This window comes from Stomoxys calcitrans, chromosome 2 (assembly GCF_963082655.1).
Source record: "Stomoxys calcitrans chromosome 2, idStoCalc2.1, whole genome shotgun sequence".
Taxonomy (NCBI): domain Eukaryota; kingdom Metazoa; phylum Arthropoda; class Insecta; order Diptera; family Muscidae; genus Stomoxys; species Stomoxys calcitrans.
Genome location: NC_081553.1, coordinates 46754535 through 46779888, shown reverse-complemented (window position 1 = coordinate 46779888; position 25354 = coordinate 46754535). Strand labels below are relative to the sequence as shown.

Genomic DNA, 25354 nt, shown 5'->3' with positions numbered 1-25354 from the left:
GGTCCCTCTGGCTGCCATTTTTCACCAGTTTTTAGATAATAAAGCCATCTTTCAAAAGTCTTAAATAATGCCAAGATCGAAACTTTGGCTTTTCCTGGACTTTGATTTAAATATTCAAAGGTTGTTAAGGAACATGCTCGTTATTAGTCTGTCAAATTGCTTCATAGCAAAATTGGCAATGCCTTTTAAGCCATTCAACCTTTGCATTTCACATGACTCGACCTCCCAACCTATGGAACCAATACTCTACAATGGCGCCTAATTTATGTAAATTTCAGCCATTATGTTTCGGCATTTTCTCCTCCGTTTCCCCCCAAAAAAAGAAAATGCCAAAACATACAACAAACAAAACTTTTGGCATCATTAAGTGCGTTCATAAGCGAATGTTAATTTCGAACGAGCGTTTGGAGAAAAAGTACAAAAGTCTAGGCCACAAAATGGATGTAAGCCAACCAACCATCCACACCGACCACCCACCACTAACACCGTCGGCAAACAGGACCCAACCAAAGGGAAAAACTGGCAAAAGAACGTACCAATGAATAAATGTCTGCATGAAAAATGGCTCATAATCGCAAACAAGGGAATTGTCTAATTGCCTTTAAGTAAAGTGCTTTCTCTGCTCCAGCCCAAAATGTTGTATAATTAGAGGCCAAATGGAGACTCTTAACAATTTGAACAGCTTGGCCTAAATTTATGGGGAAAAATCAAACCCTATATCAAAGACACCCCAAATGAAAGTTGTTTGATGCATGTGAAGATAGGGAAAGGAGGAAAAATGAAAATTTAAATTTTCTATGAATATTTAAATTTTCTATGAAAATTTCAATTTTCTATGAAAATTTCAATTTTCTATGAAAATTTTAATTTTCTATGAAAATTTTAATTTTCTATGAAAATTTCAATTTTCTATGAAAATTTCAATTTTCTATGAAAATTTCAATTTTCTATGAAAATTTCAATTTTCTATGAAAATTTCAATTTTCTATGAAAATTTCAATTTTCTATGAAAATTTCAATTTTCTATGAAAATTTCAATTTTCTATGAAAATTTCAATTTTCTATGAAAATTTCAATTTTCTATGAAAATTTCAATTTTCTATGAAAATTTCAATTTTCTATGAAAATTTCAATTTTCTATGAAAATTTCAATTTTCTATGAAAATTTCAATTTTCTATGAAAATTTCAATTTTCTATGAAAATTTCAATTTTCTATGAAAATTTCAATTTTCTATGAAAATTTCAATTTTCTATGAAAATTTCAATTTTCTATGAAAATTTCAATTTTCTATGAAAATTTCAATTTTCTATGAAAATTTCAATTTTCTATGAAAATTTCAATTTTCTATGAAAATTTCAATTTTCTATGAAAATTTCAATTTTCTATGAAAATTTCAATTTTCTATGAAAATTTCAATTTTCTATGAAAATTTCAATTTTTCTATGAAAATTTCAATTTTCTATGAAAATTTCAATTTTCTATGAAAATTTCAATTTTCTATGAAAATTTCAATTTTCTATGATAATTTCAATTTTCTATGAAAATTTCAATTTTCTATGAAAATTTCAATTTTCTATGAAAATTTCAATTTTCTATGAAAATTCTATGAAAATTTCAATTTTCTATGAAAATTCTATGAAAATTTCAATTTTCTATGAAAATTTCAATTTTCTATGAAAATTTCAATTTTCTATGAAAATTTCAATTTTCTATGAAAATTTAAATTTTCTATGAAAATTTCAATATTCTATAAAAATTTCAATTTTCTATGAAAATTTCAATTTTCTATGAAAATTTCAATTTTCTATGAAAATTTCAATTTTCCATGAATCTTGCCAAAATTTAATGAAAATGCCAATTTCCAATGCAAATTTCATGAAGTTTTCATAATTTTCTTTTAAATTTTGAGTTTAACGGTATAAGTTAACGTCTATCCTCTTCCCAATTAGTATTGACAGGACTGCTCTCATATTTCCCATATATCGATAACTTGTTATCGGTTTCAAACGATAAACTTCAATGTGTGGACCCCCCTTAATCAAAGCAATGGTAGTTTCATGTTGTTGTTATTGCAAAACTATTGTAGAGAGCCGGCCCATCAACCTATTGATATTTATTCGACTCGGGGTTATTGGTTTGTTCATCAAAGGTAGTTCCGTGTATTGAGAGACAACCATCCGTCGAAGCACCAAAGCATCATGTCATTTTTAGCTAAGACCTTATTAAAATCTGTAAGTATATGCTAAGTGAAAAATATGTTGCACACTCAATGTGGCGTGTTGGTGTCAATTGCCTTTTGGGGTCCCTTCAATGAAACCCATCCGATATTTTGCTTGCAATTACGTAATTGTTAATAGTTTAATAAATAATTACTGAATTATATGAATTTCGTTAGCTTCCTCAGGTGGGCAGACAATTGACCAAACATAACAATTCGAGTGCTGTCTTCAGACGCCTGCTACATCAAAGTAAGTTTTATTTGTTATGAGTGAAAAGATAAGAACATAGAGCGCATGGAGATTAAATTTGTTTTCCTTTGTGTCTTATTTTAGGTTCCCCTTTGCTGGCAGTCAAAGTTCAACAACCGGCTCCAGATTTCAAAGGCATTGCCGTTCATGGCAATGACTTTAAAGATGTGCAATTGTCCGATTTCGCGGGCAAATATTTAGTTTTATTCTTCTATCCCTTGGATTTGTAAGTTATCAACATTATGAACAAAGTGTATTTTATGGGGATCAGCCACGGAACGACTATGAGCAAATGTAACAACCAAAAATTCATACAGAAATGTAACTATACTTTGGCTAGTTCTTCCAGAGAGAGGGTCCTCGCACCTAAGAAGCTTTGTGGCTACAACAATAACAACTATACTTAGGTTCAGAACCAAAATCTTAAAGCTGTATTTGATTTGCCCTAAAAAGTGCTCTTGAGAGCTCGCCCAAACCATTGACTTGACTATGCTAATGATTCGTTTCCATATTAACATCTTTGTTTCCAAAAATTTCCGTTGGCTCCCCATAAAATGCAGTTTGATTATCCTTTTCTCATCAATTTAACCTTTTCATTTTTCCCTTTATTTTCAGCACTTTTGTTTGTCCCACAGAAATCATTGCATTTAGTGATCGCATAAAAGAATTCAAAGATTTAAATGCTGAAGTTTTAGGTGTCTCCGTGGATTCGCATTTCTCTCATTTGGTTTGGTCCAATATGGATCGTAAAAATGGCGGCTTGGGTGGTTTAAAATATCCCCTACTTGCTGATATTACCAAAAAGATCAGTTCCGATTACGGTGTGTTATTGGAGAACGAAGGCATATCCTTGCGTGGCACATTCATCATTGATCCCAATGGTGTTGTACGTCAATATTCCATTAACGATTTACCCGTCGGCCGTTCTGTTGATGAAGTTTTGCGACTAATCAAAGCATTCCAATTTGTGGAAAAGCATGGTGAAGTATGTCCTGCCAATTGGAATCCTGAATCGAATCCAGATACTATTAAGCCTGATGTCGAACAATCCAAAGATTACTTCAACAAGCATGGTTAAGGAACAGACCAAGCAAGTAAGGAAGCTGCTTCCAAGAAGTCAATGCGACCAACTACCCTAAAGGTATATTTTTCCTTACCTATTTTGTTTTTGAATAAAATTCGATTCTAATTTTTCTACTGTATTGATGTTGAATTGATGATAAACCCTTCGAAAACTAATAAAGAAGACATGATGAGTATTTACTGTTAAAAAAGATGAGCATTTTGATTGAATGGGGAAGGAGATAGAGGAATACTAACTGTTGTCACATAAAAAAAAAACTCAATTGGAAAACTAAGCTATTTGTGGCTTCACATGAAGTGGCATGCATTGAGAATTGTTTTGCCGAAGTCAGAAATCGTTGCCAGTTAGCCGTAATTTAGCCCACCTGTGTTCCAACCAGCGATAACGAAATCGACGGCCTCAGAACTCGTCAAACCTTAGCTTAGGGTGATAACAAAGAGATTCACAATCCCATGGCAGCCGGTTGTACATACCGGATTGACCCGACGAAGTTCTTCATCGGCAAAAACTGCCGCCTCAGTATACACACACTGCTACAACAACAACAAAAAAATGCAAATTTTCCCATGAAAATTCAATTAAGCAACAGGGGCAAACTTCTCACATATCAATGAGTGTTGTCTGATTCAATAAGGGGCCTCCTCGGCCTCGGCCTAGCGAGTCCGAACGGCGTCACGTAGTGCGACATCTCTTTGGGCAGAAGTTTTTAAACGGCAAAGAACCTGACAAATGTCGCCTCGGCACGGGATAGCTGTGAGCACCACAGAGGCTGGAACATTGAGGTCCAACCTCTTTGTGTTGTTTATTGCTGTCATGAGAAACTTAGCTGCAAACTACCGGGCACAGGTTGCGGATAGTGGAATGCTCCATACGGAGTAGCTGCAACGGCAGTCGCGGACAATCAGCGGTATCGTGCGGAGAGTCTCAGTGAGAGGCCGAGTGGCACCGGCTTTTGCACAAATACTTATCCGTAACCTCTCCTTCTTAATAACCGGGCACATTTTCTCGTATCAGTCACTGTTAGGTTAGGTTAGGTAAGAGTGGCAGTCCTTTACAGACTCACTTACATAGACACAATAGACTTAAAACTATTGTGACAATAGACTTAAAACTATTGTGACACCACAGTAGCGACAGACCAAGGCTTTTGGAGGGAATCGAACCCACGACCCCTGCACTGGTAATCTAAACACGCTACCAACTCGGCTACCGGGGCGCCCATCAGTCACTGTTACGTCGACAAAAGTGACTGAGGTCCTGTCATCCGCTTTTAGAGGTTTGAAAATGATTTAACAGTAGAACATAGCTTACCGATACTGGCGCCTATAATGCTTCAAGTGCTCTATCTACAAATTCAAATTAGAGCAGCGAATATCACCTCGTTCGTTTGCAAGTACCACTTCCTTGGTCGGGGAGATGTTCCACACTTGGAGTAAAAGCGAGTGGATGCTTAATTAATTAATGCATTAATGATGTCCCAGACCGGTCGGCCAATCGCCCATGTATAGTCGGCCAAAGATTTGAGGACGTTTTTATTGTTACTTGCCTTAAAGCATAGTGTAGTAGTGGGTAATCACCAGAATTTTTATGTGTTTAACTTTCCAGACACCCAGGCATTCCTGTTTTGGCACGATCTTGTACTGAGTCATTTTGGGTTATCCCGCTTGTTTTCTGCTGCTTCTGTTTGTGGTGTTGCTACGGCATGGTGCTTGCATCATCCCACTAGTTGATCAGTCCGGAACAGTTTGGAGTTCAACTGGAGCCACTGGAACTTCGGTTCCAGCCAGAATATGGTGAGGCCACAGTTGGGGGCAACGTGGTGGCAGTGGTTTAGGCCTAAAATTGCAGGAAGGGCATTTCGATGCATGTAATCAACCGGATGTCATGACCCATAGATAGGAAGGAGTTTTAAATGGTGCTCCGCTCCTAACCAAGGGAGAGATAACGTCCAACCAACGTGGGATCAAATTGGTACTCATGGTGGCTTCAATCATATATGAGGGCGTTGGTAAACTCATTATATTCACCTGGGGTTAAGAGCCCTGCAGGAGTGAACCAACACCATTATCCAGTTACAATTGCATCGAACACGTCTATGACCTCATTCGTCTAGTTGTTGTTGTATTAGTGTGTTGTGTTCTATCTTTCGTCTACTTGATTCTGTTGATTATCCAGATCCAGGAACTCTACGACTAAGATGGAGTGCGTCCAGGGGGATCTGGGTCTGAGACGAGTAGTTCTTGCTGGACATTTAAACAGGTGACTTGTGTCGTGTAGTCCCTGGTCACAATCGGAACATACATTCTGCAGGTTGGCATCAATCCTTTCTCTGTATAAATGAGGCGGCTTATCTGCCAGATCGTAATTGAGCCAGAACTACACTGGTTTGCCGGTGAAAGTCAATTTCTTCAGGTGCAATGGGATGCAGTCGTTCTCCTAGGACCACATTTACCCGGCATCTATTCACCCCATCGGCTACCGTGTTGTTGTTGTAGCAATGTGTTATACACTGAGGCGGATGAGGATGGAGTTCTTCATCGGCGCCCTTGCTGATGAAGAACTCCATCGGGTCAATCCGGTAAGTACAACCGGCTGCAATCGGATTGATGTTGTTGCGGCAGTCCTTACCGATGGAGCACTTCATCGGGCCAATCTGTTGCGCACAACCGGCTGCCATGGGATTTACTCGTTTCGATCGAAATTTGCTACCATTTTATACAGCGTTGCCAGCATCAAAAAGCGAATTAGAATCAAAACAAATAGAAAAATTTAGTCGGCGGCAGTGAATAAAAATAAATACTTCTTAGTTATGTAAATCTAAATGCAAAAATTACTTTAAATTGTGCTGTATTTAGTGGATCTTTCTCTTAGGAAGACAATCAACGCGTTCATGGCCGAATGGAGTAAATTTCTTGCAACACTTCGACATAGGGTAAGTGCTCATAAGTTCGGCATGTACCAGTAGTCGGCACTTTTGTTTGTTAAACTCAAATTACTATAAATATGTAAAACTTTACATTTAAAAAAATGGTCAATCAACGTCAATAATATTCTTGGCTTTCCTTGTAAGCAAAAATATTTGAGCTGAGTTTACAGACTACAGGGTTTAAGTTCGGTTGCAATAGCTATATCTGCTTATAGACCGATTTGGACCGTACTTGGCACAATTGTTGAGAGTCATATCAGAACACTATGTGTAAAATTCGATCCAAATCAAACAAAAATTGCGGCTTCAAGGGGCTCAAGAAGACAAATCGGGAGATCGGTATATATAGAAGCTATATCAGGTTATAAACCGATTTGAGAAGTACTTGGCACAGTTAATTGAAGTCATAACATTACAAAATTTCAGCCAAATCGGAAAAAATTGCGGCTTCCAGGGGCTCAAGAAATCAAATCGGGAGATCGGCTTATATGGAAGCTATATCAGGTTATAAACCGATTTGAACCGTACATGGCACAGCTATTAGAAGTCATAACATTACAAAATTTCAGCCAAATAGGAAAAAAATTTCGGCTTCCAGGTGCTCTAGAAGTCAAATCGGGACATCAGTATTAAGTATCTTTGCAAAGTTTTAAGCGGCTGGCTTTACGCGTTCGACAGAGGGGCCCATGTCCGTCCATCTAGATTGCCTCAGGATGTCGAGATGATCAAGACTTGATCTTCGTTGGCATTGAGTGCCAGTTGGAAAAGGCTTCTTCCGCGCTCTAGATAAATCGAATTGGCAGATCGCTTTACAGTGAAGATATATATATCAAAATATTCTCTGGTATATCCTGTGTTCAAAATTAACCTGCCTATGGACAAAAAAACGTCTGTATTACGTTGGTGGTATCCTTGGGGCCGAAGTTATTTTGTCCTATGATTCTCAACGCCAGGATTCTAAAAATTTAAAATTAAGAAATTCAGCCTTTTAAAATTAAGAAATTTAGCTGAATCTGAGTATAGATACCTTTCCCACCCATAGTCAGGTTAAGTTCGATAAGAGTCCCATTTTCGAACATGTTGTTGTTGTTGTCGCAGCAGTTTGTTGTGTTCTATCTTTCGTCTGCTTGATTCTGTGGAGTGTCAAGACCCAGAAACTCTGCGACTAAGATGGGGTGCGTCCATAGGGATCTGGGTCGAACATGTTGTAGTTGTAGTTTCGTCAAGCTCCTGTAGCAAGCTCGTTCCGGTCCAAAGGACCCATCGCCGCGGAACAAGTTGACCATTGGCTATTTAAAAGCGCCAATAACTCGCCTCATCATATCGAGTATCATAGTATTTGTGCAAGGGCCAGTGCCGCCCGACCACTCACTGAGACTCTCCGCTCTATAGCGCTGATTGTCCGCGACTGCCTATGCAGCTACTCCGTATGGAGCATTCCACTATTCGCAACCTGTGGAGGCGCCCAGTAGCTCGCAGCTAAACTTCTCGTGACAGCAATGAACACCACACAGGTCGGTCCACAATGTTCCAGCTTGTGTGGTGCCCACAGCGTGGCGGCTCACGGCTATCATTGCCTCTCGCCATGACAGAGCAATCATCCGCAAATGAGATCATTTCCACGCCAGCAGGGGGTGGAGAAAGCTTATACAGGTAGAGGTTAAACAGGATCGGGGGAGAGCTGGGAAACTCTCCGTTTACCTCTACCGAGTTTCGACATCGAGTTTCTGAGCTCTACAACGTGTGATTATCGACAGCACAGTTAATTCACTTCTTGACGTCATTAAAATTGTGGTGTGATTGATTGTTCAAGGACCATGAGGATAGTTCATGGGGTGTTTTACCATAGAGACCGCGGCTTATATGTGTAGTGATTGTGGTGCTAGCGATAAACTCCAGCCAGGCAAAAGGAGCGCCTCAAGAGTCTTTGGAGAAGGCGAGAATTCACCCTATAACACTCTCCATGGTCCGCGGTTTAAACCGGCTTAAAAATAGAAAGCAACCGACCTATTTTCGATGGGTGGGTAATTCAGGTATTTCACTTTCATTTCCCTTTTAGGCGCATTCGCATGCAACACTCTCTTAACTCGGACTGCGTCGACCGGAAAGACTTTAGGTTAACCAAGTTTATTGACGGCAGTCCTCTGGCCTCCACCACCAAATCGTCTGCCCTTTTATTTCCCCTTACTCCGTTATGGCCCGGCACCCAAACAAGACGGATTTTGCCATCCTCAGAGAAGGCGTTAATCTCCTTCTTACACTGCAAGACTGTTGTTATTGCCCATAGGCAATTTTACTGTCGGTAAAGATGTTCACACTCAACGTCCTCGCGATAGCACCACACCACCTCACGCTTTCCCTGATCGCCCGAATCTCCGCCTGCAGGACCGTATGATGGTCAGGCAGTCTAAAACATATCTCAGTCCCTGGGTTCTCAATGTAGACTCCCAGTCCCACTTTGTCCTCTAGCTTTGATCCATCCGTGTAACATAATCTTCCAGATGGCAATATTAGGATTCCGTCAATCCAAGACTATGCCGATGGCAGCAGTGCCTCGCACTCGACTTCTAAAGTTCGTCTCAGGTATCCGATCGGAAACCTCTTCCCTTTCTTCCAGGTTTCCTATCGTCACCTCGATTATACCGCGATGGCATGAGCTGCTCCCATTCTTTATCCATTCATCGTCTTAAGTCTCATAGCCGCAGTGGCTGCCTCACACTTAATCTGCATGTCAATGGGTCATATATCTAGAATAGTCTCCAGTGCCCTAGTGGGCGTGGTTCTCATCGCTCCGCCTATGCCAAGACAACATGATCTCTGAACCTGTTGTATGGTCCTTATGTTGCACTTTTTCTCCATAGCAGCCCACCAAACTACTGAGGAGTAAGTAAATATTGGTCTAATCACGCTACTGTAGAGCCAGTGGACTATCCTCGGATTCAGGCCCCATTTGGAGCCTACGGCCCGTCTACATAGTGCCGAAAATCTATGAGCCCTCTCAGTCAGCTCCTGAATGTGACACTTCTAATTCAGTTTCCTGTCCAAGATCGCACTTAAGTATGTGACCTTGTCAGATATCGAGGCCACCGTAGCACAGAGGTTAGCATGTCCGCCTATGACGCTTAGCGCCTGGGTTCGAATCCTGGCGAGACCATCAGAAAAATTTTCAGCGGTGGTTTTCCCCTCCTAATGCTGCCAACATTTGTGAGGTACTATGCCATGTAAAACTTCTCTCCAAAGAGGTGTCGCACTGCGGCACCCCGTTCAGACTCGGCTATAAAAGGGAGGCCCCTTATCATTGAGCTTAAACTTGAATCGGACTGCACTCATTGAAATGTGAGAAGTTTGCCCCTGTTCCTTAGTGGAATGTTCATGGGCAAAATTTGCAATTTGCAGATATCGAAATCGTCTTATTGAGGAAATGTGATGCTTTAATTTGGCCCACCTTCGTCTTTCTCGTGAACAGGCATATTTCAGTCTTCTCTGGGTTAACATTGAGACCTCTGGGTCTAGCCCAGTCATATTCCATAGACAAGACCCTTTCGGCCCTTCTGCATAGCTCGTTCGGATCTTTACTCTTAGAAGTATTCTAACATCGTCAGCATAGACGGGTTGACATCCCTCCTCAGTCACCATCCGTAATAGCTTATTTATGGTGGTCACCCAAAGTAGTGGCAATGTAATGCCCACCCTGTGGAGTGCCTTGTGCCACTTTCTCCCTTATATATATGTAAGGGATCCACAATTTATCCACCATTTCCTTTGCATATGGTTTATCCAGTTTCTAAGGACCCGGTCCACCCGGTACTGGTCTAATGATCGGATCAGAGTGTCGGTCCGCACATTGTTACAAACCCCCTCGATATCAATGCATACCACCAGGGTATTTTGTCATCGAAGGATTCATCTATTTTATGCACAACCTCGTGCAGGGCAGTCTCCATCGACCTTCCCTTGACATACACATGCTGTTTGTACTTGAGCAGTTCCCTGGATGTCCTACTCTTTATCATGGTGTCCACAATACGTGCCATGGTTTTCAGTAGAAAAGACGTAGGCTTTTGGGTCTGTAGGCCTTTGGTGTCGCATAACTTGCCTTGCCGTGCTTGGGTATAAACACCACCCTTGCCTCCTGCCAGGCTTTTGCAGTATATATTGGCCAGATGAGGCGCCGGTAGGTCCGGGTGACTTAAATGGTTTGAAGCTCCTCAAGGATTCATTCACAATAAATTCCGTAATTATAAACCTTCGATCAACGTCATTATTCCAATATGCCGTTGTCCCGCCGTATCCTGAGGAAAATGGGTTTTCATCAATTGACTCAACATGACCTCAACTTCCTTGCCCCTTTTCACCTTGTCTCTCGTGCGTTCGTCTACATTAAAGCCTAATGGCAGCGGAATTTCGATACCTCAAGATACTAAAATGCATTAAAAATTCAATTTTCTTTCTTGTTTAACATCACTATAGAGTTACTTTATTGAAAAGTTGGATGATATACTATTATTTAATTAAAAATATGTATGTATATAATTGAAATATGTCAAAGTCATATAAAGGGAACAGCATCCATTTTTCTACAAAAAAAAATGAAAGATTCAAAGTATATATCAAACTCTAAATCATCCACTAGCAGGAAGTTAATTTCAATTTCTACAAATGTATAGGTGAAGAAAGTATATATCCGTCTGTCTGTGTGTTTGTCTAGGATGCTGTTTACATATAATTGTGTATGTGTATGTATTTATAAGTATTTACGTATATGCTTAAAACTATAAAGTAGTAGTTTCAGTGCGTTCAAATGATAAGATACAATTTTTTTTTTTTGTTTATATAGAAATTTTAATTTTCTACCATTAAAAGTTATTATAGCTTCCAGCAAGGGAGCTTTTAAAATCGCATTCATATATAACAAAAAAAAACACCAGGAAAGATACAACAATGTTTTTGTTTTTTATAGAATGACTCATAGGTTTGCGGTTAGTAAATTATATATGTATGTGTGTTGGTATAATTCATATACTAGGTGATTGACTGCAGCAGCACACTTTTAAAGTTACCACCCATCAATTGACAAAGAATTGAGATTAGCAAGTCGTTTTACAGTTTCCACTTTCTTATGATGGGGGTGGGGGTGGTGGAGGCTGTGCCAAACTGCCTATGCCTGGTGGTGGTGGGGCACATGGCGGCGGGGGAGGAGGTGCATAACCTCCTGCGGCACTACCCCAAGCTGGAAATCCTGGTGGCAGTATGCCAGGTGGAGCTTGCCATGGCGGCAAACCAGTTCCAGGTGGTGGCAAAAGAGGAGGCATAGGTCCAGTGCCTGGTGGCTGCAAGGGTCCAGTACCTGGTGGTGGTGGTGGATCACCGCCTGGTGGCGGTGGTTGAGGCGCGCTTACACTCATCCAAGGCATGAGCGGTGGCGCAGCGGGTGTTGGTGGCTGCGTAGTAGGAGGTGGTGGTATCAATGGAGGCATTGTTACCGGTGTTGGATTGGTGTTGCCCCATGCGGGAGGAATGGGTGGAGGTGGAGCCACAGCATTTAGAGCCGCATGTGGCGGTGGTGCTGTTTGTATGGCTTGCATGCTCACTGGTTTCTTGTCAAAGATGCTATAGCCACGGTTGATATGAACCTGGGCCAAAGGATCCGGCTGGGGCTTGGCAGCCGAGGGTGGAGGACCTTCGCCCAGCTCAGCCATTAAACTCAAATATTCCTCATCTATTTTGGCCTGAGAATTGTCACCTTCCTCGCCTGGTAAACCGGCGCCGGGTCGTTTACTGCGGCAATCTTTGGATATATGGCCAGCTCCACCACAAGCAGTACACACTATGCTATTGGTGACATTGGGCTTGTCGGGGCAAAGCCAGGATTTGTGTTCTGTAGAACCACAATTGGTGCAACGTGGACAATCGGTTTCTCTTAAAGTACCATTCAGCTGAGCCAATTCTCTCAACTGCATGCGACGTAAATCGTTGTGACCCTCGGGCACCTCAATGCCCTGGCGTATGATGTCTTTGATTTTGTCAACAGCCTTTTTAACAGCCTCTGGATTTGAGGCGGTAATGAAAGCATGCAAGGGCTCATCTTCTCCAGCCAAAGGTTGGCCATCTTTGCGGCCCACTTTGCCCTCCTTAACCGAGCCCTTGCCACGTATGATAATCTTGGCTCCGGTTTCTTTTTCCATGGCCTTTAAAGTATTGCCGCGAGGACCAATCAAAAGACCCACAAAATTAATGTCTGGATGTTGTTCCTGGGGTATTAGGACCTTATCAATGACCCGGGTAACAGGAGGTCTGAAAAGGGCAACCATTTAAACATAACAACTACGATTTTTAATGTTTTACTCCTTCACTTACTTGTAATCAGCTGGCGGCTTAAAGTCCGGATTGACCGTCTGCATTTTCTGTATCAATTGATGCCTTTGATCCTCCAATTTCTTGCGATAACGAAATTCTCGGGTATTCAACCTTTTGCCATCAGAGCTATAAATGGGTTCCGGTGATGGAGACCTGGCAAAGAGACAAATAGACAAACAGAAAATTAGCTGCTTTAGCAAACTTTACCACCCATCAAGGCTCTTAATATAAAATTTCTATAAATGAACCAAGCTGAAATGTGCTCTGAAATAAATCCTATGATTATCATTATCATTATTAATCTCCTGTAAATCCTGTAAATCATTAGTTAATTAAGCATTAATTATTAGATTAATCATCATTATTATCATCATAAAAGAGAGAATTCATTAATGATTGCAACTGCGCTGTTTTTGCCATTCAATCAATTCAGGTCTTTTTTGTTGGTATTTGTTTTGTTTAATGGGGGGAAAAAAAGAAAAATTTTGATTAATAATCTCTTAACAAAAGTGAATTATTTTGGCATTTGCCTTAGCTTTCTTTACTGACTCAGACTCAGACCGTCCACACTTTGGTTATTCTTTTTCTATACACTGTGATTGTACTGTGATTGAGTGTGTGTGGTTTTTGTTTGTTTTTCTCTCTATTCCTTTAGGGGGAAAAAGAAGATGGTTTTTATTATTGTTATTATTTTTAAAAAAAGATACATAGATATGAGCTTATAACATCTAATTTGGCAATGTCTTGGCTTACATGTACCCCATGGGAAGAGTGTGGTACTAGAGAGCTAGATAGATAGCACCCCTATAGAACACTGAATTTGTTTGTTTCTGTGTATTTGAGAACCTAAAGGTTTTTCAAGGGGGAAAACAACAATTGATTAGTATTCATGTTTACAAATACTTGCTGCAATGAATTGAATCTGTTATATTTACCTAAGGAAACAACAACTACAGGGACTTGCCTCTAATGCTTAAATGATGAAGATTCAATTGAACCCATCCAAAGTATCTTGGAATTTTTTTAATACATGGACATATGAAACAAATCCCAAAAGACTATCAATCCCATTGCGACCTGTAGTTTATACACAAATTAACATGAACAGACGGACAGACATAGCTAAATCGAATCAGAAAATAATTCCAAGACGATCGATACACTTATCAATGGGTTAATCTCTCTTCCTTCTGGGCGTTACAAAAAATGCACATGTTATAATACCCTGTAACACAGTAGTGGTGTATGGTATATAAATACATTGGCATTCATTTTAGCCCAATAATTTTCTTTGAATCTGGCAACAATAACAAGAGCATGTCAAATGCAGCTGATTACAATATACCGTTATATTAGGCGTATTGTTAATTCAACAGAAGAGAGCAAAGTGGCACATGTTGATTAGTTTATGGTCGTATTTTAAAAAAATGCGTATCGTGAAAAAAAGGGAAAAGATACAACATTAAAGTGAAAACCAAATCATTGGAAAGACAAAAAAAAATAAGAATGATTTAGAACCACAGCGTGTGTGTGTAGAAAAAATATCACATTAAACTGAAAATCAAATCATGCAAATGACAAAAAAGGATGATTCGGATCGCAGTTTAATAAGTGCGAGAGAGGCGAAACGTGAACGCAACAAAAAGTCTCGACGGCAAGAAGAGTTCTTCGATCATATTCACCGAAATAAGCTTGAGAGGATCAATTTTTCCAGAAACAAATGTGACTGCAACAAGAACAAGTTAGAAAGTATATAAGTTGTATGGCGGAAACTAATCGTTTTCCATAGGATGGTTGTTGTGTTGTAGCAGTGTGCTGTACACTGAGGCGGCAGCCCTTGCTGATAAAGGACTCTATCGGTCAAGGAAACGATATAGTATGCAGGTGGTAGCTTTATGGTTCTTGGGTATAAATGGGTAAATACCCAGGTATTTACCCAATTTACCGGATAAATACCTTTTGGATATTTAACCATCGCCCATCTCTACCCATAGCAGCTTTATCGAAATATGGTCCGAATTGGACCAAATTCGACATGAATATTGAGAGGTCTAATAAGTACAAGTCATTGTTCAATTTTGTAGAACAAAATATTAGTCTTTTTGGCAGCCATATCCAAATATAGACCGATCAGAACCATATACGACAGGGATGTCGAAAAGCCTAACATAAGTCACTGTGTCAAATTTGAGCGAAATCGGATTATAAATGTGCCTTTTATGGGGCCAAGACTTTAAGTTGAGAGTTCGGTGTATATGGCAGCTATATCCAAATTTGAACCGATCTGGGCCAAATTGAAGAAGGATGTCGAAGGCCCCAACACAATTTACTATACCAAATTTCGGTAAATCGGACAATAAATGTCCCTTTTATGGGGCCAAAATCTTAAATCGAGAGATCGATCTATATGGCAGCTATATCCAAATTTGGACCGATCTGGTTCAAATTGCTCACATTTGTCTAAAAACCTAACGCAACTCACTGCCCCAAATTTCGGCGACATCGGAAAATAAATGCGCCTTTTATGGACCCAAAACCTTACATCGAGAGATCGGTCTATATGGCAGCTATATCCAAATTTGGGCCGATATGTGCTATATTGCATAAATATGTCGAGGAGCCTAACTTAACTCACTGCCCCAAATTTCGGCGACATCGGAAAATAAATGCGCCTTTTAGGACCCAAAACCTTAAATCGAGAGATCGGTTTTGTGGCAGCTATATCCAAATCTAGACCGATCTGGGCCAAATTGAAGAATGTGTCGAAGAGTCCGACACAACTCACTGTCCCAAATGTTGGCTAAATCAGACAATTAATGCGCTTTTTATGGGTCCAAGACCTGAAATCGGGAGATCAGTCTATATGGCAGCTATATCCAAATCTGGACCGATCTCGGCCAAATTGCAGAAATTTGTCGAAAAGCCTTACGCAACTTACTGTCCGAAAGTTCGGCGAAATCGGAAAATAAATGCGCTTTTTATGGGCCCAAGACCTTAAATCGAGAGATCGGTCTATATGGCAGCTATATCCAAATCTGGACCGATCTGAGCCAAATTGAAAAATTATGTCGAATTGTCTAACACAACCCATTGTCCCAAATTTCAGCAAAATCGGATAATAAATGTGGCTTTTATAGGCCTAAGACCCTAAATCGGCGGGTCAGTCTATATGGGGGCTGTATCAAGAACTCAGCCTGTTTATGGCCAAAAAAATAATCTGTGCAAAGTTTCAGCTCAATATCTCTATTTCTAAAGACTGTCGCGTGATTTCAACAGACAGACGGACAAACATGACTAAATCGTCTTAGATTTTTACACTGATCAAGAACATATATACTTTATAGGGTTGGATATTGATATTTCGATGTGTTGCAAACGGAATGACAAAATGAATATGCCTTCGGTGATGGGTATAAAAACTGAACAAATTCATTCGAGAGTGTGACTTCGAAAGTACGCCTACACTTTTCTAGATATCCGACACATTGACATATAGATTAAGTGTGAGGCAGCCACTGCGGCTATGAGACTTAAGGCGATGGGAGAATGAATTGGGGATGGGAACAGCTCATACCATCGCGGTATTATCGAGGACACGATAGGAAACCTGGAAGGAAGGGAAGAGATTTCCGATCGGATACCTGAGATGACCCTTGAAGTCATCTCTGCCGTCGGCACAGTCTTGGATTGACGGAACCCTAGTATTGCCATCTGGAAGATCATGTTACACGGATGGATCAAAGCTAAAGGACATAGTGGGCCTATGGATCTACATTGAGAACACAGGGACTGAGATATGTTTTAGACTGCCTGACCATAATACGATCCTGCAGGCGGAGATCTGGTGCTAACGCGAGAACGTCGAGTGTGAGCATCTTTGCCGACAGTAAAATTGCCATAAGGGTAATAACAACCAGGACGGTAAGGTCACGAACAGTCTTGCAGTGTAAGAAGTAGATTAACGCCTTCTCTAAGGATGGTAAAATCCGCATCGTTTGGGTGCCGGGCTATAACGGAGTAAGGGGAAAAGAAAGGGCAGACGATTTGGCGGTGAAGGTAAGAGGACTGCCGTCAATAAACTTGGTTAACCCGAAGCCTTTCGGTTCGACGCAATCCGAGTCAAGGGAGTGGGCGACGAATGCGCATGCAACATTGTGAAACAGCGAAACGGTCGGCAGGACGGCGAAAATCCTATGGGGGGATCCAGATCGTGAGAAGACGAGGCTTTTACTGAAAGGAAGTAAGAAGGTCAGTATAGCTATTGATATCGTAACGGGACACATAGGACTACGAGCTCACTTATGTAAAATCGGTGTTTCAAGAGATAGCATGTATTGGGCATGAGGGGAAAATGATGAGACATTGGAGCATTTTCTTTATCATTGCCCGGCTTTCGCGTCTAACAGATACCGGCACTTAGTGATATTGAAAACATTTAAGAATTTTGTAAGTAGCACGGAATTCCTAACTTAAAATTTTCTTTTTATAGGTTACTTTATAGTTTTGAGAGCTCACAACAAGCCGATTACTGGCTTAAGTGTATGTCCATAGTAGCATGGGGCGGATTAATATCTGCATCCTCCTTTCAACCTAACCTATCTCAGTTTGAAGTTTCAGTTTAGATTTTTGATAAAAATAATCAATTCTTTTTATAAAACGGCTAGACAGCTTAGACTATTTGTCATGATATCAGCCATTTTTTAATTGGCAATAACTTACTGGCTATGTTTTCACCCACAAAAATAAACGGTAAAAACAACACAAGAGAGTTGCTTTCATCAAATTCTTACTCAAGGACATAGAAAAAAACATGTGTATGGGGCGAAGTGAAAACAAGGGCAAACCGCTTTAGACATTGAAGCAAGGACCTCCAAATCTGCCAGCGTTTTGCCCAGTGTCGCTCAGAAATCGAACAATCCCCCACGCATCCCACTCATACGCTTACTTGCACATCCAAGCCACGAAGCCCCTTTGGCACGTCACCAGCCACCGTACTACGCATTGTCCGATACATCCCAGAGCTGTTCAGTCACGAATTTTCCCATTATAACCCGTTTTCATGTATCACATATATTTAAATCAAATTATATAAATATTGTTTGTATATATACAAACGAAATAAAAATATAAATAACTCTCAAGGTCATTAATCTTGAACCCCACTTTGGAGAAAAAACCAACTAAAGGAATCATATACATGACCGGCCAGTAAAAGGCTTACATAAATGATAGTAAAACTATTCCACTGAGCACGCGTGGCCTGCGAAACAGAGCAACATAGGCAGCAATGCTGTTGTTGATATATTTGAAGGGATAAATAAACAAAGCAAACGTTTTCAATGGCAACAACAAAACGTCCACCTGAAGTTGTTGTTGTTGATATCAATGAAGAGAGTTGCAATCGCAACTAATGCAATCATATACATGACAGGCATGTAAAAAGCTTTATTCGATGCGAAACTAAAATTCTAATCCTAGTTTCAAATGAATTAAAAACCAAAAGATTACTATTTTGATCAATCATTTAAAGTTACGAAATTGAACTACACCGGTATTCACAAAACTTAATGTAGCTTTGAATTAGGTTTATTTGACAGATTTCCTTTACAGAACTGTCAAATAATCCTATTTTAAGGCTTCATTAAGTTTTATGACCATAAGAAGAATAACAAGTAAAATGGCATTAAGTTCGGCCGGGCCAAACTTTGGATACCCACCACCTCGGGTATATATGTAAACCCCCTTTCGTCACAATCCGATGAAAATTGGATAACTTATGCACCCAAATTCGGCACGGACATTGGGTGGTCTTATAAATGTAAGTCCCTGTTGAATTTTGTATTTGAAATTTCAACAAAACGGGTAATAAATAAAGGTTTTATGAGCTTCAGACTCTTAACCGGCATATCGGTCTATATGACAGCTATATCTAAATATAATCCTATTATTACTATATTTGGGTCGGATGGCGGGTGGCCTAAAACTACTCACTGTTTCAAATTTCAGTGAAATTGGATAAAAAAAATAAACCTTTTATAGGCTTCACACCCTTTATCGGCACATCGGTCTTTATGTCAGCTATATCTAAATGTAGGCCGATCTGAACTATATTTGGGTCATATGTCGGGAGGCTTAGAATAACCCACTGTTTCAAATTTTAGCAAAATTGGCAATAAATAAAGCTTTTATGGGCTTCAGACCCTTTATCGGGATATCGGTCTATATGGCAACTATATCTAAATGTAGGCCGATCTGAACTATATTTGGGTCAGATGTTCAAAGGCCTAAAACCACGCACTGTTTTACATTTCAGCAAAATCGGACAAAAAATAAAGCTTTTATGGGCTTCAGACCCTTTATCGGCAGATCGGTCTATATGGCAGCTATATATAAATGTAGGCCGATCTGTACAACATTTAGGTTCGAAGTTGAGAGGACTGACTCTACTCACTGTTTCAAATTTCAGCGAAATCTGTCAAAAAATAAAGCTTTTATAGGCTTTAGACCCTTTATCGGGTGATCGGTCTTTATGGCAGCTATATAGCAGAAATAGCATACTGTTTAAAATTTCAGCGAAATTGGGTAATAAATAAAGCTTTTATGGGCTTCAGACTCCTTATCGGCAGATCGGTCTATTTGGCAGCTTTATCTAAATATAGTCCGATTGGAACCATATTTGGGTCAGACGTCGGGAGGCCTAAAACTACTTACTGTTTCAGCAAAATCGGATGAAAAATAAAGTTTTTATGGGCATTAGACCCTTATCGGAAAATCGGTGTATATAGCAGCTATATCCAAATATGGTCCGATTTGGCCCGTTCAAGCGTAAAAGACGTATCTGTGCCAAATTTCAGCTCAATATCTCAATTTTGAAGCCTGTAAAGTGATTACAACAGACGGAGGGACAGACGGACATCGTTAAATCGTCTTAGAATTTTGCGACGATCCGAAATATATATACTTTGTAGGGTCGGAAATTGATATTTCGATGTGTTGCAATCGGAATGACTAAATGAATATACCCCCTATCCTGCGGTGGTGGGTATAAAAAAACTTCTTTCGCTTCAGAAGTGAGTGTTTGAAAGCATTTGTAAAACCCATCAGTCAAAATATATGGAAATTTGGACGAACTAATCAATCCGTGTGCTCAAATAGTCAAACGGGAGTGAGATGAAATAGTCAAACGGGAGGGAGATGAAAAATACCCAAAATTTTTTTACTATCGAACTTCTTACCCTACCACCCATTCTAAAAATTTCCCTATATATACACATTTCCCTATACATATCATTCCCATAATCAGCTATTTCATCAACATAACTCTTTCCTGTAACATTAATCTTTAAATTATTGCATTAACCGAAAAATATTTACTGTGACTGCTACACATCACATTAAATCGTCCACATGCAACTCCATTGACGAATGATAGTAGTTTGGTGGTTGATAGGTAGGTAGGTAGGTAGGTAGAGAACATTACAAAAATATCAGTTCATATATCAGTGTAAATAACTTAAATAAGAGTGCAAACCTTTCTTCTGGATTCTGTGGTATTCCCAAATCACCGGTACGCAGCTTACGACTGATTTCCTCAATTTGAAGTTGAACTGTAATTAAAAGGTTGGTTGGTTAAGAAAAAAAAGAAGAAAGAAAAAGAGGCAGTAAGCCTCTATATTAGTATGGTTTATCTTGATGAACATTTCAATAAAAACAACTTTAATAAACATAAACATAAGATTTAACGATGTTTTTGGTTTGTATGTCTATAGACAAACGACGATGTAGATGTGGTTGTTCTTTGGGGGTCACGCACGCTCAAGTATCGTACGAGTTTCATAGTAAACTGAAGAAAACAAATCAAAATATTATTAAAAAACAATAATTGGGTCTGATATTGTGATGAACACATTATAAACATTTTAGTTTTGAGATTCTAAAAAGAAGACTTGAGATAAATTAGTAGGTGATTGCAAATACAATAGTCGATACAAAAAAGTATGCTCAAGCTTAGTTAAGTGTGTATGATTCCTCATTTATATCTTCTTCACATCCTTTGTAGTGGTACTCGTTGGGAATTTCTTAAATTTTATTTGAGCGACAGAGAGTATGCCTTCAAAAAGAAAACGAAGAAGTTTTGATTAGTTTTCATTTGATAATGCAAAACAAAGCATTGACACTGATTCCCGATACTGCTGCTTTCCATGTTTGTCTTTGTTTTTTGTTAACACAGGGAGGAAACCGCTGGAGACCTCGTTTTCGTCACTGCGATTTGCTATAAAGAGCCCGCTGATATTGATTTGTAGTTGTTTGCCTGCTACCTATTCTTATCATAATTCAGTTTTGTTTTGCTTTTTTGTGAAACTTACTTGATGACCTGTCTTAACTTAAGTCTTATCTAAGGATTTTATATAAAATAAAAATATTTTTGCAAAAACAATTACCTAGATATGCTTCCTGCTGTTTTGGATCCAGTGTTGGCGGCAAAATTGTCGGCATGCCTGGTATGAATGTTTTATCGTTCTCGGTTCCACCCCAACGAGATTTCCTGCGGCGCTTTCTCTCAGTTTCCTCTTCTGCAAAGAAAAAAGTTTCCCAGTCTCTCAAAAATTTTGCTAATTAACGATCTAATGCTAAAACTCACGTGAATTTTCTGTTGGTCCATTGGACATGGAATCATTGCTGTTGTTGCAGGTAAACAAAGCCGCAAAGTTTTTAGCATTTGTGGTGCTGCTCATCAATTCCTGTATGGTTTGGGTTAAATCCAAACGGTTATCTCGAGTAACTTCTTCTTTGATCGATTCCAAGTGCATGCGTTCGGATCTTTCTCTTGACATACTCCTATCACGAGTACGACTGTTGCGTTTGCGACGATCTCTATCATAGCTACGGCTACGAGAACGACGACGATCTCTGCTACGTTCGCGCCTTCGTCTTGAATCATAATCATCATATGGTCGTGAATTGCTACGACGTGCACGGGAATCTCTTTCCCGGTCTCTGCGATTGGAGCGTTCACGATCCCGATCACGACTTGCACGATCTCTATCACGACTTGAGCGATCTCTGTCTCGACTTGTACGATCACGACTTGAACGATGATTTGAACGTCTGTAATCACGATCACGATCTCGGTCACGATCCCGATCCCGAACACGATCTCTATCCTTATCCTTTTCACGATCTCGGTCCCTCGATCGATCCCTGAAATTCATAACAAAAAGAAATTATAAAAAAATTTAACGCAACGTATTTTTGGTTTGAATAACAGCATGGACTAAGTCTTATCATAAATGGACAAATATAAAATAGCCAAAGTGGTTCTTATGCCATGGTCAGTTTTATGCTTAAGATAGTCGTTTTAATACCAAATCTCATGACAGACGATCCTTAGAACCAGATTCAATGTCATGGCTGCCGTTTGTACATGCCGGATTGAACCGAAGGAGTCCTTCTTGGACAGTTTACAACACACTGCTACAGCAACAAAAATCGGATGCTTGTTTTGTGATTGTTTTTTGTCCTGTTTGGGTCATACTGGTGCGCCCGTTCCGTATACCTCAGGTCCGTGTCAAATTGAAAAGAAACTCGAATTTGGTTCTGTGGCCAGGGGCTGGTGGCCACCGTAGAGCAGAGGTTATCATATCCGCCTATGCGGTTGAACGCCTGGGTTCAAATCAAGGCAAGATTCGAAGGAATTTTTTTATTGTGGTGTTTATCCCTTCCTAATACGGCAACATTTGTGAGGCACTTTGCCACGTAAAAACTTCTCCCCAAAGAGGTATCGCATTTCGGCACTCCGTACGGAATTGGCTATACAAAGGAGGCCCCTTATCATTAAGCTAAAACTTGAATCGGACACCACTCATTGATATGTGTGAATATTGCCACTGTTCCTTAATAAACTGTTAATGACAATCCCATGGCAGCCGGTTGTACGTACCGGATTGACCCGATGGATTCCTTCATCGGCAAGGGCTGCCTCCTCGGTGTACAACACACTGCTAAAACAACAACAACTTTTGGACGCGCACGGTAGCTCACAGCTAAGCTTCTCGTAATAGCAATGAACACCACAAAGATCGGACCTGAATGTTATAGCCTGTATGGTGCTCACAGCTATCCCGTGCCGGGAGTCTCGACATTGAGTGATCATCATGATTTCATAATCTCGAAAGGCTGCCACCTCTTTCAGATATACCTTTTGCTGAGAAGAAAATCCGAGACATCATTAATAGAATAAGTTGGTCAACGCGCATAAACGGAATTTACGGATAGAGCACTTGAAGCAAAGTAACTTTGGTGGCGGGATTGACAAACTCCGCTCTACGGTTAAGTCAGTTTTGAACCCCAGCAAGACGGATGACAGAATTTCAGTCACATTTGGCGATGTAATAGTGACTGATCCCTTCGTCGATTTAATTAGAATAACTCAGGAAGTAAATGAGCCATTTGTCGTGTTCGTGGAACCCAAACCAATGAACAAACATCACAATTTGCCGTGACCGAAGTTACATATGTCAGCGCCAAGTCGTGCAAGGTGTGTTCAGACAGAATCTCTACACTGATGCTGAAAAACTTGAATGTACCGGAATTCGAGTGCATGACATAGATCTTCAATGTCTCTGAGCACTCTGGAAAATGGGCACTGAAGCCTGAAAAGAACCCGAGTAAAAGAGTCGTTCAGACCGAACTCTCTTTTCTAGCCAGCAGACAAAATGCAGGCGATACTTCTACTCCGGAGACTAGTTGTCGAATTTCTAATTTACTGCTAGCAAGGCAATTGACCGGCCTGTGATAAACTATATGAGTTCGCCAGCTGAACGATAAAATTGCAAATTTTGCCCATGAACATTTCACTAAGGAACAGGGGCAAACTTCTCACATATCAATGAGGCTAGTCCGATTCAATGATAAGGGGTGTCCTTTTTATAGCCGAGTCCGAACGGCGTGCCGCAGCGCGACACCTCTTTTGAGAGAAGTTTTACATGGCATAGTACCTCACAAATGTTGCCAGCATTAGGAGGGGAAAACCACTGCTGAAAATTTTTTCTGATGGTCTCGCCAGGATTCGAACCCAGGCGTGCAGCGTCATAGGCGGACATGCTAACCTCTGCGCTACGGAGGTCTCCAGCTAAACGACACGCAGTGGAAAAATACTCAAATTTTCAGAATGCTGCCCTAGATAATAAGACGAGATGTTAGCAGACAAAGATCCCACCCATGTACAAGCAGTATATACTGGGCTGTTAACGCAGTTGCCATCCAAACCATTGTCCGTTTAGGTCTTAACGAAAGAAACTCTGGATATAGCAAAGTAAAAGATGGATTTAAATAGCATTCAGGACATTAAGGTAACAAAAGCTGTGAATATCATCCGAAAAAAAATATACCACTGGTAGTTTGGTCTAATATGAACCGGGTCAAAATGATTGAAAATCTGTCCTGCTTGTGCCCGGACTTATTTTGTTCATATTTCTATTTAAACTCTAGTGGTGGAAGCAAATACCAACAATAGAAAACTACAACAAAAGTGAGATGGTACAACAACCCCTTACGAAAGTAAATGGAAATTTTGAGACATTCAACTACAGACTATTCGGTATTAAAATCCTGTAGCTGGTATGAATTTCGTCTTTTCACAATACGTTCTTTTTAATAGCATATACACGCACACGAGGATTCAAACCATAAAGGAGCCACTTCTTGTTGTACTTTCATTTCCCAATGTTGGATTGGCTGATATTATTTACCCACACCCTGGGCTTGGAACCAAAAATTAGGAGTAATACCCAAGCGCTTTAATCATACATACCTATTGATTTTTCTTACTTATTTAACAATGGGACTTTTTTGGGACCTTCCACTTCTTCAGGGCTTTAGTATATGTACATATATAAAAACATACTCAAATATATATTTTTTTCAAAAACTTCCTTTAATCCTATGTATGCATTGAATACAACTCACCTTTTTCTTTTACTGCGTTCCTTGTCCTTATCTCTTGATTTAGAACGCGAACGTTTATGCTTTTCTACCTCCGCTTTGTCGTAATCACTACGGCTGCCATAGCGTTCATCATTGCCAGTGGAATTGTTACCCATATTGGCACTACCATCTGTATAAGCATCAACTGGCAAATTTTCCATTGTGCCTATCGATGGCATTTGGAATTCACTCATTTTCAATATGTTTCACTTGTACCCAATGCAGCAAATAAAATTTTTCTCTAGACGAAATATCTACCACGTTAATAAGTGAAAAATTACTTGGCAAAGTAATTGGTAGACGACAAGCGATGTATATCGATAACTGCAAAAAAAGGTACTGTGCAGGGATGGAAAATACAAAATTGTAAATAGTACTTATGACCCTTTTAGACGGCACATCATGATCTCACTCATCGTGTGTACGTGCAGCTTTTGCCAAAATCCGTAAAACGATTTTTTCTTTTCTTTGATTTTATTTAATTTTTCATACTTTACTTCTCCTTTTATAACTTTATATGGCACAGAACGTG

General features: G+C 39.9%; 2 protein-coding genes across 2 annotated transcripts; one reads left to right on the top strand and one right to left on the bottom strand.

Moving 5' to 3' along the window:
* Positions 1–2065: 2065 nt before the first annotated feature.
* On the top strand, positions 2066–3672 carry LOC106089265 (peroxiredoxin-2). Its single transcript, XM_013255082.2, has 4 exons — positions 2066–2233; positions 2398–2470; positions 2555–2696; positions 3086–3672. The coding sequence occupies exons 1-4, from the start codon at positions 2201–2203 to the stop codon at positions 3546–3548; spliced, it is 711 nt and encodes a 236-aa protein (XP_013110536.2). The 5' UTR covers positions 2066–2200; the 3' UTR covers positions 3549–3672.
* A 7281-nt stretch (positions 3673–10953) lies between these two features.
* LOC106089268 (splicing factor 1) lies at positions 10954–25115 on the bottom strand. Its single transcript, XM_013255086.2, has 6 exons — positions 24805–25115; positions 21479–22038; positions 21279–21410; positions 20369–20444; positions 12838–12990; positions 10954–12774 (listed from the first exon to the last, which is right to left on the bottom strand). The coding sequence occupies exons 1-6, from the start codon at positions 25014–25016 to the stop codon at positions 11598–11600; spliced, it is 2310 nt and encodes a 769-aa protein (XP_013110540.2). The 5' UTR covers positions 25017–25115; the 3' UTR covers positions 10954–11597.
* Between the last annotated feature and the right edge of the window lie 239 nt (positions 25116–25354).